At 33.1% G+C, this 14,800-nt stretch overlaps 1 protein-coding gene across 1 annotated transcript; it reads left to right on the top strand.

Moving 5' to 3' along the window:
• Positions 1-12,590: 12,590 nt before the first annotated feature.
• Positions 12,591-14,105, top strand: LOC127724466 (cerebellin-2-like). Its single transcript, XM_052231431.1, has 3 exons — positions 12,591-12,651; positions 13,000-13,175; positions 13,690-14,105. Exons 1-3 carry the CDS (start codon positions 12,647-12,649, stop codon positions 14,082-14,084), a joined length of 576 nt encoding a protein of 191 aa, XP_052087391.1. The 5' UTR covers positions 12,591-12,646; the 3' UTR covers positions 14,085-14,105.
• Positions 14,106-14,800: the final 695 nt, after the last annotated feature.

The following is a 14,800-nucleotide window of genomic DNA, read 5'->3' as shown; positions in this document are numbered from 1 at the left end:
AGGATCTTAATATATATATATATATATATATAAACAAAAGGTACTTCATTTATAGATTAAAAAAGTTTTGGTGCGGGATTTTCTCGCTGTGTTGAAGACCCATTGTTGGACTTAGGCTGTTTTATGCTCTTAGGTCGGGTTGATATCTCTTTGACGCATTCTCCGTTTCCTTTCTCAATTTTATTTAAAAAGAAATGACATACAATCACTAAATATAGAGACTACTTGATAAAGAAAAATATTTGAAATTGATAGCGCATATACATGTCAAAAATTAAATAATCAAAACCAAACTTTAAAAAACTACCTTGTCAAATATTCATCGTGTTTATCTTTGGAATTATACAACTGACAGTAAATCACGCATAAGAAGAGCAAATAGAACTTTCTACAATAGAATGAAGACATGAGAAACAATATTTCTCAGCAATCGGACGTTTATGGATGTTTTAAATAATGTTTTGAAAGAGAATACACCAAAATTTAAGATTTATTTTAGTCATTTGTTTCAAAGATTTGCAAGATACACCTGTAGTTTTTCATGAGATATTCCAATTTTCATATGTAAACAATCCTTCATGTCATTGTCCGATAGGTCAAGAAATAATTCATTATAAAAAAAAAACCAATATTTTATTAGCTGAAATAATGATTTCCTATACTTGTAATATAATTTTCATTATATGTCTATTATTTTATTGAACTATTCGATTTACAGTTTACAGTTTACGTATTTAGTGGTATTTGTGTACTTAAACATATTAAACTGATGTGAACGAACCCACCAGGACCACAGTAGTTAAATTAACGAAAATAATCTTTACCATTTCAAACTACCATAACTTCATATCAACTCAAGAAAGATTGCCAATTTCTTGTTTTCGTTAAACTTTCTAATCTGCTTGACAGTGGCGCAATTTATTCGATAGTTTTGGTCGTCAATGTAAATTCCTTTAAACTAGGTTAACACTGCCGATCAGATCAACTCGATCAAGCCCGATCAAGACAGATTAAGCGATCGGGAGACTGGTCTGACTCGTTCAACAAGAATGTTCGGGTGTTCTTACCTTACGCGTCATCGCTTTGGCTTTCTACCCGACAATTTTTGACATGTAGAAAAAAAATCGAATAGGGATCGAGAAGCCAATCACTCGAGAAGATATCGGGAATTCGTAAAGTAGCGGTCGAATTGATCGAGACAGGATCGTGAAGAGATCGACATTGGTCGGAATACAAATATTTTAGAGATCGACTAATATCCGATCGCTTCTCGATCAACGCCATCCTGTTTCATCTGTGGATCAGATTAACTCGACCAATGCCCGATCGCTTCTCGATCACTACTCTTGTATTTGATCACAGACCGACTCGACCAATACCCGATCTCTACTCGACCAGATCCGACCACTTTTCGATCTGTACTCGGTCATACACGAGTACACATGACGGCTACAAGATTCCATAAAAGGGTGTGCAGATCTGATTAAATTTATATGGAAAAATAGTTTTATATCCTTAGTTGGATTTGGATACTTTTTGGATCTTTTGGTGTATTGTTCCAACATTGAGCTTATCTACATGGTCTTCCTATACGTTTCTGGTGTTCACTTGATTCCGCAAAAATATATATTTTGTCAATGTGTTTTTTTAAAACTGTACAAAAGATAAACTCCGCAATAATTCCTCCATGTACAGTACTTGGCTGTACTGTTACAAGGAGAGTTAAAGTTTTAAAAGAGAGGCGAAAGATACCAAAGGAACAACTAAACTCAATGGTAGAAAACAAAATGACACAGCCATGGCAAAAAACGAAAAACGACGATTAGACAAACATCAGTCCACATAACACAACATAGAAAAATATAACTTAGCAACACGAAACACAACAAAAAAATGGCGTGATCTCAGGTGCTCTGAAAGGTACTAAGCAGATCCTGCACTACATTGAATCGTGGTATTGCTTAACATAGGTACCAATCCGGTGACAAATCTCATTTGGTGTTGTCATTTTCAATTAAAGAGCAGTACATTTTATAAATAAGAAAATACAAACGGTTCAAATTATTATTTTTTTTCCATTTACATATTCCATTACAGGTTAGTCTTAAATAACAAAGTTATGAACTACATTTAGCAAAATTAAGCCACGTTAGTTATAAATTATCATAAGCCTAACGTATATCTTTTGCTGTTTGAGGGTATCAATTTTTTCATTCTTTTCAAGACAATTTTCATCAGGGTATTCCCTTTTTAGTCTCTTCCGGTACTGATGAAATGCAAAAGAGAAGGAACTCTATTGGTTTAATGTAACAACGGAATTTAAATTGTTTTATTGTTATCAATTTGCGAAAGAACATCAAAGTTATCAATAACTTGTGATAATAGTCTTGCATTGAATACATTTTGTATAATTCCACATTCTATATTTTTACTTTGCAGACTTTCCCTCGAAGGCGAGCGGTGGAAAACGCATTTGGTATCCTTGCCATGTGGTTTTAATGCCCGCTTGGCTGCTTGAATCAGTCTCCAGAGACCATTGAATCCATCATTCTTGCATGTATTACACTGCATAATCTTCTCAGAATTCGATATCCTTCTATCGTACGCCAGGCCGTTGACCATGAAGATGAGCACAATCAACTACAACCTGGTGAATGGCGCCAGGGAAGGCAAATGGCAAATGGTGATCATACCCATGGAAGGAATGCTGTGACATCCACTGTGGTCCGTCAAAGAGAGTATGATTTAGTTCAGCAGTATAATCATACAGTTACTTGTAGTTTCACCGTGAAACCGATGATGTAGTTATTGTAGTATGTCATCTTGTTTATGTTGTTTTCATGGGTTGTAAAATTGTCAAGATTGTTTTAAAATAGTGGTAATTATGTTTTGTTTTGTTTAAGGTTTAACTTTAGCTTTGTTATATGTATTGCCTTTATTCTGAATTACTATCCAAAACATGAAACAACCAATACAATAAAAACATTTATTAGGCTAATGAAATGGATTCACACAACACAATAGTTCAATACTGTCCAATAAACAAATTTAAGAATAACCAATATAGAAATTCAAAAATTGTTAATACATAAAATTAACCCTAAAACCAGTAGAGAAAATAACGATAACGAAATACTCATAAATAAAAATGGGGACGGGTGGGCGGGTTAAAAAAAAATAATAATGTTCTCAAAACTATCAAAAATTGTTGATCGACGCTTCAACTCAAATTTCAAAAATAATATATAATAAGAACTAGGTGTTTACCGTGTGAAAACAAATCTTGGAGTGAAGTAAAAAGGTATGTAATTTAACAGGTAAACGAAAGTGAGTAGAATTCAACTAATAATCCAATAAGAAAAGTTATGACAAAATCAGGATGACGAAAATAATGTAGCATTTAAATAAATAAATTCGTTAGGAACAGAAAAAAAATAAAATTCTAGCAAAAATATAAATTTCTTTCTCAGTAATTAATCATTTTTAATAAAATAAAAAATTTCCAAATTACTATCCAAAACATGAAACAACCGATACAATAAAAACATTAATTAGGCTAATGAAATGGATTCACACAACGCAATAGTTCAATACTATTCAATAAACAAATTTAAGAATAACCAATATAGAAATTCAAAAATTGTTAATACATAAAATTAACCCGCCATACCGAAGGTCAGCCAAAACACAGTCAGTGTAAAAAGAAAAATTGAACCAAGAGTACACTCTTAATTTTAATATAAACAGAATCTGCTAACAGATAAGCCTCCCTAGCGTCCAAAAAAGGACCAAATTAGAGATAAGCTAAAGTCAGCCTTCTGAAAAATTAAATGAGAGAAATCTGCTACAAAAACTCTCCCCCTGCATAAAAGGGGTCAGAAATAAATGAAGCCTTTCTCGTGAAGAGAGTTCCCTCAACTCAAATGAAAACAAATCTTGGAGTGAAGTAAAAAGGTATGTAATTTAATAGGTAAACGAAAGTGAGTAGAATTCAACTAATAATCCAATAAGAAAAGTTATGACAAAATCAGGATGACGAAAAGAATGTAGCATTTAAATAAATAAATTCGCTAGGAACAGAAAAAAAAATAAAATTCTAGCAAAAATATAAATTTCTTTCTCAGTAATTAATCATTTTTAATAAAATAAAAATTTCCACATTTTAAAAAAATGTAGTTACTTGGTTGCACATTTATAAGAATAAAAAAATAATAATGTTCTCAAAACTATCAAAAATTGTTGATCGACGCTTCAACTCAAATTTCAAAAATAATATATAATAAGAACTAGGTGTTTACCGTGTGAAAACAAATCTTGGAGTGAAGTAAAAAGGTATGTAATTTAACAGGTAAACGAAAGTGAGTAGAATTCAACTAATAATCCAATAAGAAAAGTTATGACAAAATCAGGATGACGAAAATAATGTAGCATTTAAATAAATAAATTCGTTAGGAACAGAAAAAAAATAAAATTCTAGCAAAAATATAAATTTCTTTCTCAGTAATTAATCATTTTTAATAAAATAAAAATTTCCAGATTATACTGTTGAACTAAATCATACTCTCTTTGACGGACCACAGCGGATGTTACAGCATTCCTTCCATGGGTATGATCACCATTTGCCATTTGCCTTCCCTGGCGCCATTCACCAGGTTGTAGTTGATTGTGCCCATCTTCATGGTCAACGGCCTGGCGTACGATAGAAGGGTATCGAATTCTGAGAAGATTATGCAGTGTAATACATGCAAGAATGATGGATTCAATGGTCTCTGGAGACTGATTCAAGCAGCCAAGCGGGCATTAAAACCACATGGCAAGGAAACCAAATGCGTTTTCCACCGCTTGCCTTCGAGGGAAAGTCTGCAAAGTAAAAATATAGAATGTGGAATTATACAAAATGTATTCAATGCAAAACTATTATCACAAGTTATTGATAACTTTGATGTTCTTTCGCAAATTGATAACAATAAAACAATTTAAATTCCGTTGTTACATTAAACCAATAGAGTTCCTTCTCTTTTGCATTTCATCAGTACCGGAAGAGACTAAAAAGGGAATACCCTGATGAAAATTGTCTTGAAAAGAATGAAAAAATTGATACCCTCAAACAGCAAAAGATATACGTTAGGCTTATGATAATTTATAACTAACGTGGCTTAATTTTGCTAAATGTAGTTCATAACTTTGTTATTTAAGACTAACCTGAAATGGAATATGCGCTCTTCGTCGGTTAGGTTACTTCTGGAGTATGGCTTCATCATCCAGGTCCTCAGTAGGAATGCATCATCTCCAATCATGAAGTATTGGGTGTTCTTGTCATCGTCGGGCAGTGGGTCAGGTGACAGCATTCCGTGGTTGTTTTCCTCATCATATATAGTCCTAAGTTCAGAACAGAATGGTTAAAGAGCTGGGCGTCGGACGCACTTCCATTAGCACTAAACACTGACCCATATGAACTTGTAGTCTGCGTCGACGAGGACCAGTAGTATGATTGAGAAAAATCCTTTGTAGTTGTAGTACAGTCTATCAGAGTATCCTCACGTGCTTGCCGACCAGTGCTCCACATGCATGAGAAAAGTTCCACTAGGCTTGAAAGTCATCGGCAATCTGTTGCCACTATTCGGATGTGACGACGGCTGGCATCACTTCTTCCGAGTACTCATATATTACAGCTTCCAAAACTTCCGGAACGAACAAGCAAATGGTGTTTTAGCCACTCGGAATGAATACATGAGCTCTGCATAAGAAGCGTCAGTTGCGAGATGGCGAAGGGTGACAGCCAATTTCAGTCCAGGCTCTAAGGCTTCTCTGAAATATAATGTTTTTTTTTAACCTCAATTTCATTCTGATAAATATATCAATGCATAAACATGTCAATTTACCTAAAATTGGTGTTCTGTTTTTCAATTCTGTGTGAGATACGGTTTATAAGCTCCCCAAACATACTCTGAGGAGGTTTTTATAACCATTAGGGTCCTCTCTGTTGAGCTCCTGCAACAGTCTCTCATTCTTCCTATACAGTGGTCGCCGTGTCAGCCTCATCCAGATTTCTCGGCGCCGTTGCTGTCTACGCCTTCTTGTTCGTCTTCTACGCTCCTCATCAAACTCAACCACAGCTATGAACCTGTCTCTCTGGAGCTCTAACATCTAACATTTGTACAACGAATTAATTTCATGTAGATTATTGTTGAGTAAAAAAGTAATGGTACCAATTTTACTGCACCATATACTCATTTCGACAATTATTATCTCTTTAGTAAAGCACCAGTCCAAAACATAATACACACGTTGAAGAGCAGATAAAATCAAAAACACGTACCATATAAAAGAAAAACTATTCATTGGTAAGCATGACCTCATGAGTTTAAATGATCTGCCTCGATCATACTTAAGAAGATTGGATGCATGAAGGTTATTACAACTTTACCGACTTTGAATCACATTTGTTGAATTAATTGGGATTCCATTTTATGTACTACGCATATCATTAAAGTAATATCTGTTGTACTTTTGATTTGCAATGAAAGATAATTATCATCTGAATCAAGATTCCTGATATACATGATATAGTATTATATTGTTTCTAAGCAAGACATTAACAAATCGGCAACTACCGACATCATAATGAATGATTTCAAAAGTACCTGATGAATTTGAACAACGGCGTTGATATCACACGCTTTTGCATTTTACGAACGTGTAGATTCTATGAAGTCGCTAAAATTGAAACACCCGAATAGATACGATGACCTATACATGTTATTATTGTTTACCTCTACGTCATTTGGTCTCTGGTTGGTGGATAGTTATCTTATTGCAATGTTACATGTACATTAGTTTTCCATGTTGTGTTTTGTGTAATTTTGTTTTTCTTTTGGTCGTTTTTCGTTTTGCGCCATGGCATTGTCAGTTTTTTGTTCGATTTATGGGTTTAAATATCCTTTTGGTAACTGTTACCCCTTTTCTTATTCTAACAGAATGTGAGACATTGTTTTTTTCAAACACAACATATTAAACAACATAGTTTGTTTGTTTCATTAACAACCAGTTTTAATTAACTTATTGTTAAAAAAAGAAGCGAAAAGGTTTCATCACACTTTCCTTTATTTCGGTTATTGAAATTGTGCAACCATATTATGCTTAAAAATTTCTGTGAAAAGTCTTTTTCTTGATGAAGATGTCTTCAAAATGTATGATGCTGTAAAGCATATGCAAGTATTTCTTTACAATTATGATGACATATATGTACCTGGTGAATTTGTAAAACGGCATTGATAACGCATGTTTTGAGATCGTACGATAGTTTAGTTTCTATAAAAAAAAAATGAAAACATCATGTTATAAATTTCATGCGTCCGAAGCGCTTTTCTGGATTTACCTTCATCAGTTTGAAAATGCTAAAATTTATAAATCTGAATAGATACCGTAAAGCTGATGACACAGTTTCTATAAAATTCGTTACATGTATATTTGTAAAACAAAATAGAAACAACGGAATATAATACAGTACATTTACTTGTTATAATTGTACAAAAAAGTCAACAGAAAATTGTTTTCTGATTGCTAATCGGTATACAAATACTATGAAAAAATTAAAGAAGAGTCCAAGAGGGCAATCGAAATCATAATGTTCTTTTGAAAATAAAGTGTCAGTTCACGATATAATGAAATTTCGAATTCCCGAATTCCCGACGATTTAACTGCCTGCAAGTTATATGGTTCAATCCTGACGTACCTAAAAAGGTCCTTCCTCCCAATGTTGCGGAATAATGCATGCGTCCTAGCTTTTTGAAGAATCAATATCGGATCCGAGTCTAACAAAAGTTTTAAATTTGTTTTCACTTACATTGAAGATTCAAGCTGAGCGTAATTTAAAATAATAATTTGTCTTATATCGGTTTTGCCTGTAACTATGCCAAATGTTATTCCAGTCAATAGTTGTTCAAAATATCTCATCGGTATCTCGACATTGTATAAAAGATCTGTACCCGGTACTCAGCAAATGTATATCTAATGGTTTTATCACCCAACTTCGTAGCTCAGAAGGAACTGAAATCGTCATACTTCACTTTTGGATATTTTGTAGAATATTAATTACTTAATAGCCTTCTTTTCAAAATGTGCAATTCGTAGAGGAACATGTAGAAAACGCCACGAACTCATAACAACACAGTAATCATTATACCAAATAATAAGGTTAAGAAGGATAATAACATTGAGAATGGAAATGGGGAATGTGTCAAAGAGACAACAACCCGACCAAAGAGCAGGAAACAGCCCAAGGCCACCAATTGGTCTTCAACACAGCGAGAAAACCCCGCACCCGGAGGCGGGCTTCAGTTGGCTCTAAAAACAAAAATATATACTAGTTCAATGAAAATGGACGTCACACTAAACTCCGAAACATATAAATGGACTAAAATTAAAAAAAAACATACAAGACTAGCAAAGGCCAGAGGCTCCTAACTTGGGACAGGAGCATAAATGCAGCGGGGTTAAACATGTTTTGTGAGATCTCAACCCTCCACCTATACCTCTAGTCAATGTAGAATAATCAAACACACCGCAATAAGCACAGTAAAACTCAGTTTAAAAGAAGTCCGAGTCCGATGTCAGAATAGGTAACAACAATAATAAGTTTGTATCATCTTGACAAATGCTTTTCCAGTCTAAATCATGAAATCTGAAGCATCCACATTTTTGATGAAACAAATTACTTTTGTTTTATTTTTACATTCAGCTGCTCGATTATTTTCCACCCAGTCATTCATCATCGCAATCACAAGAAATTGCTATCCTCCCCAATGTTGTCAAACAGGGGTTAAATGTTTGAATATATCGTGGAAATTTGTAGATCACATTGACCTAAATGACAGTGCTACTGTCTATATTCACAAGAGCATCTTCCGATAAAGCCTGAATTTGGTTGTTAGTTAAATCAATGACTGTTGACCTGTTGAAATACTCCCGATATTCTTATAATTTTACATCGTTGCATTCAAATATCAATGTAAGGTTTTCTCCATATATAAAATCTTTGAACTCCACAAAATGTGTGAACTTATTTGAATGTTTCACCTGAAGATTGTTGTAAAAACAAGAAAGTACTTGTGAATATTAAATAATATATGCATGATCCGGCAATATTGGAATTTTTAATTGATAAATATATAAATATAATATATTTCGTCTCAAATTTTGCCCAACAATGGTAGATCTTCAAATTTGCGTTTTTTTAGCAAATTTTTGTTCTTCCTTCATCGGGATTCGAACTCTTGCTTCTGTGACATCGTGGCAACACCGCCTGCACCGTCCCCAGCGCCCACCTAGGCTATAAAAAATATACCTTTCGGTGGTTGATGTAATGTCTTTTCTCGTTGGCTTTATCTAGGGTTGTAACACAGTTCATGATGTATAGCGGCAAGTAGATGGTGTAACTTTCAGATCAGCTAATTGTCTGTCGTAAAGGATGATAAATATATATATACAAGAACACACCCGCGACAACGCGGGTCCGTGACTGAATTAAAGTACCTATGCCTTTTTTTTTTTTATAAAATTGAGAACGGAAACGGGGAATGTTTCAAAGAGACAACAACCCGACCACAGAGCAAAAAACAGCCCAAGATTTTGAGTATTTGTATTGTCATCTGATTAAGTCATGCTGATTGTAAGTTGCACAGTTTTCTACTTTCAAAATCTTTCTGTTAGAACCCGTCCTGTTCTTCTTTATACGACAGTAAACTTAGTATTAACTAATTTAAATTGTATCTAATTAACCAAAATTGATAGTGGTATTGAGGTGGAAGAAAACAGACTTGTTAAATAGTGTACTATATTGTAACATAGAGATAAAACAACTACTGGAAGAATCCCAGGTTCTCCTGATAAAGGAGGGATTTACAGAAGGTAACAGGCAAGTAAAACTACAACCGGAAACTACTTGTGATATATACTGTTGGTATCGGTATCGGATTCGACCCGGAACTTGTTAGTAATTGGCAATATCAATTATGTGGAAAACAAAAGGGCCTGGAATGGTGTAATATTAAACAACACCATTGTTCTATATTGGTTATATATAAAGTTAAATTCTTGTATTCGTAGTTTTTAAGCCATGTCGGCTAACAAATTGGACCTCGTTATTTTAGTGGTATAAATATACAAGTCTAAATTGAAAACAACGTTCAAACCTATGATTGCGTTGGATAAAAACCGCAATTTTTATACGTGTGCATGCAAAACAAATGTCTTGGTAGAGGGGTCTAAATGCAGCACAAACAACATTTTCCAAAAGGCCAAAAAAGTGAAAAAGTATATTTTAACAAAACGCATTTGACTAGCAGGTCGAACAACGGATGTTCTTAACCCCTGCTGACTGCAATGGCGATTGCCAAATAAACGGATCACCACATGTTACAAAATGGATCTTAATTAATAATTTAATACCAAACAGAAAACAATAAACTTGCGGAAAAGATGGTATATATATATATATATATATATATATATATATAAACGCCTATAAAGTGTACACAGCAACACCAATAACAGAAAAAGGAACTATAAATGTAATTATTTATAAATATTTCGGATAACAGATATCCTTCATCAGTAAATATGATTGTGATGTTGAATGAATCATATATCAGTCTACTTAGATTAAACTATAACAATCTTGAAATTTATACAATAAAAAAGTCAAACCGAACATCAGGTAAGACGCTTGCACAATTCTAAATATTGTCTTCAATATGTCACCGGTAGTTTTTCACTATATATTTTGAATATCAAACTGGCACTTTGAGCCCTCCGTAAACATAGAAGACAAGAAGTTTACCCAAATTCCGTTCGGTGTCATTTGTATCTTTATATCAACTAACTATCTGCATAATATTATGAAGATTGAGAGATCATGGAGGTCTAGCCATCGCCCTGTGCCCTTTTACCTGAATTTTCGACGATTTTCAGCTGAAGAGTGAAAATATCTATTTCTTTTGGCTTCCATAATTATTTCTATTTATATTTTTAAATGTTACTAGAGTGATCGTTTGTTTTTATTTCTAGAAATATCATGTATAAAACATGTAAAAGTACATAATCTGATTGCATTTTATTGATAAAAATCTATATTTCATAAAGACAAATGTGCGATTTACATAAGGGCTCAAATATTTGAGGACAACGAGAATTTACGACAGCTTGATAGGGTCATAAAACGATTTCCTACATATTTTTGTAGTACTTTTAACTGTGACTATCATGCTTTTAATGTTATCGAATATTTAAATTTTTATTATACTAGTAACGAATAACGAACCGGACTCTACTTCACATACATTAAACCTCTGTTGTCTGTTTTTTTTTAACTGTATGTCTTTTCGTTTTAGATCTCTGTTTTTAAATTTAAGTATGTTTTCGTTTTTGATGTCTGTTTTTTAATTTTAAGTCTGTTTTCGTATTCAGGTATTAGACTTATGTTGTCTTTTTTCTAATTGTATGTCTTTTCGTTTTAGATCTCTGTTTTAAATTTTTTAACGTCTGTTTTTTAATTTTATGTCTGTTTTCGCTTTTGGTGTCTGTTTTTTTTTTTTAATTCTATGTCTGTTTTTAATTTTTAACGTCATTTTGTATATTTGTTATGTCTGTTTTCGGTTTTGAAGTCTGTTTTTGGTATAAACGGCTGTTTTTAAAATTTTGTTCAATTTTGCCCGATGGCTGCCCATAAGAAACGTTTCGAACGGGAACTATATATATGTTACATATAGGCGTATTCAGCGTCAAGAACACAATGTAAAGACCATCACCAAGGTAAACCAGAAATACACAATCTTTTCGAAACACAAAGTTAGAGCTGAATATACAAAATATCTCCGTTCAGCTAAATGTCTTCAGGACAAATTGTAGTGGTTAAAAATTTCCCCCTTATATTCATGTACTATGTTTTATCTAGAACTAATACTGTGAAGTCTGGCCTAACGGACACGTCAAAAAAGAAAAGCTGCTTTGAAACAATTGGAACAATGGTAGTTATTAATACGTGCTTTTTCTGATATTAATTTTGAATGTTATCGTACGTTATTCTCCATACCTTTTGTTCATGTTGTTATTGCGCAGAAGTAATTGACAAAAAAAAAGTACATTAAAAAAAAAACAACCACAAAACCGACATATATGGATTTGAATAAAAATGGGTGTTAGTTATAATTCGACGAGACAACATCCCCAGAGACATTATAATAACCAATAAAATTGAGAATGGAAAATTGTTACAGTCCTCCCCATTGATTTTTTAATGTGGAAAACCCCACATGCACGTTACGAAGCTAGCCACTTAACAAGGGTATATATATTTAAAAAATATTTATTTTTGGTATTTACAGTGTAAGTATTATCATACAGTTTTATAAATTGTTTTGAAGAATTTTTTTTTTCTCGTGACTTGCAATTCTGGGAAAACATAACAGCTGTTTATTTTTGTAAACTCTGCCAAAAATGGATTTCAATTAACCTTAATGATATCTGGATTGCATGATCATGTTGATATAAAAGTCTACAAGTGAACTACATCTTTAATGTCTGTATTACACCTTCAAACATCAAAAGTAAGGCACCTGTTTTAATTCATCAATACCAAGGATTCAAAATGAAGTAAGTAAAAAATCTTGATGTCGATAAGAAACATTAAGCGCCTAATCTTTTTTATGAAATTGAAATTAAAAGGAAAACAAAATACAGAAATAACCGAAACTTATTCTACTATTACAAAGCTTTAAAAAGAGAAAAGGTTAAGATTTTCCTGCTTATTCCATTGGTCTAACTTTCAACTTTTTTTAGACGTAATAAGCACGAAGTTTGTTAGTTTTTCAATGAGCCTTCACCAAATGATTAGCTTCATCAGCTTTTGTTTATATTTGTATCGAGCGATTTAGATCTTTCTTCATGGTCAAGACAAAACTTATAGACATACATATTTATAGAGTTTAAAATACTATTTAGTAGCTTTCCTCATCCCATCGTCATTGCGATACTGACCTCCATCCTTACATCAGGCGGGAGCTGTCACAAATCCTGTTCAGGGAATGCCAGTCTGATGAAGAGTATTCAGTACCAATTGAAACTTGTTGAAGATAATGATGGAAAGTGTGACTGTAACCACAGTCCTTCATCTCAGAGTAAGTTTGAATATAACGATAATAAGTCTTTACATTTAAAATGGGAGAGGCTTGATATCTAGTTAGTTAGTTAGGAACCTTGTTAACGGGTTATTGGCGGTCTTTTGTCACGTCTTAGAGTGATATTTGATAGTCGTTTTTGGGGACTTTGCGTTGATTGCAGCAGATTTTTAGTAGTCTCACAGCTTTTCTAGAGTGATCGTTTAAGAGATTGACACATACTGTATAGACAACAATTTGTTGTTGAAGACTTTACATTTACCTCTATATCTAGTATTGCCAAGAATTTACATTTTAATATTTCAACCCACACTGTACAAATACTTATCGGAGATAACACTACTCCTTTTGAAGCAAATTATTACCCGACATATTAAATGTTACAAAAACAACCCCAATTAATACCCCTTAATTAGGATTAATCAACATTTTTACTAAATTTTAAACACGTATCTTGTAATTGTTCTGACTATGCTGAGAAAAATATATGATCCCCATGACTTTTTTTATATAGGTTTTGGAAAAGTTGGCTTTCAGGTATTTAATTCGAAAAATTTGCAGAATATTAGTAACGGCGCTGTAGTTGTGTACGACACTGTTACTACCAACCTCGGTGGAGGATATGACAAGTCGACTGGTGTATTCACTGCACCTGTAGTAGGACTGTACTACTTTACCTGGACAGTTCTTGCTTACGTTGGGAAGTCTTTCTACACACAACTTAAACTGAATGACGTTGTTGTAGCAAAGAATCATGCTGGGGCTGGCGGAATATCTGCGCACATGCCATCTAGTCAGAGTGCTGTTTTACAAATGAAGAAAAACGACAAAGCGTCTATCAGGATTCATCGCGGAGGTGTATTCATGATCGGAGATAAGTGGTCAACCTTTAGTGGATATAAAATCTGAATAAAATGAAATGACCTTTAAGATGACTTATTTCATTTATTTCTTACCTATAAACATTTCAGGACGTTTGTTTCCAATATATAAGAATCCTGGAAAATCAAATGAGGGTAAGCCACATCTGTTTGATTGTTTTAGTTATGAACGTATGAACGAGGGGTTTTTATTTCAATTTTAGATCATTTTCTTATTACACATGATTCTCTATTCTTTATATTTTATACGCCGTAATTCCCTTTTCTAAATGTTGTCCATTTCATCAATTATTATTATTTTTGTACATTTATTATTATTTTTGTACATTATTCCCTGTTATGAAAACCTAATCCAGACCCCCATTTATAGTGTTTCAACAGAAGAAGTCTGGCATTGAGGAAAACACAATTACAATATTATTTAATCAAATAATTTTAATTCGAATCACTCGAACCGACAAGAAAAACCAAGACAATCATATATTTTGTGTCAATTTAAAGATCAGATTCCCGTACAATTTGCGAACTGTCCTTGATAAAACGACTACAGACAGCATATTATCTCAGTTTACATGACAATTTAATGAGACATGAGAAAATTATCTAAAACTTCCTCTTTTGATATCATGAATATTGTTGATAAAAGACAACGTAGTCATAGGTCATCGCAAAAAAAGAACTAAACATCGTACTAATTAAACACTTGATGGTCTCTTATCTATATTTAAAAACAATATAGACACC

This window comes from Mytilus californianus, unplaced genomic scaffold, assembly GCF_021869535.1.
Source record: "Mytilus californianus isolate M0D057914Y unplaced genomic scaffold, xbMytCali1.0.p SCAF_14, whole genome shotgun sequence".
NCBI classification, from domain to species: Eukaryota; Metazoa; Mollusca; class Bivalvia; order Mytilida; family Mytilidae; genus Mytilus; species Mytilus californianus.
This window is presented reverse-complemented; position numbering and strand designations above follow the sequence as displayed.

Bases quoted from the DNA above. Each gene is read 5' to 3' on its own strand.
- LOC127724466 (XM_052231431.1), top strand. The intron at 13,176-13,689 runs GTAAGTTTGAAT...TTTTTTATATAG, and splicing joins CCACAGTCCTTCATCTCAGA to GTTTTGGAAAAGTTGGCTTT.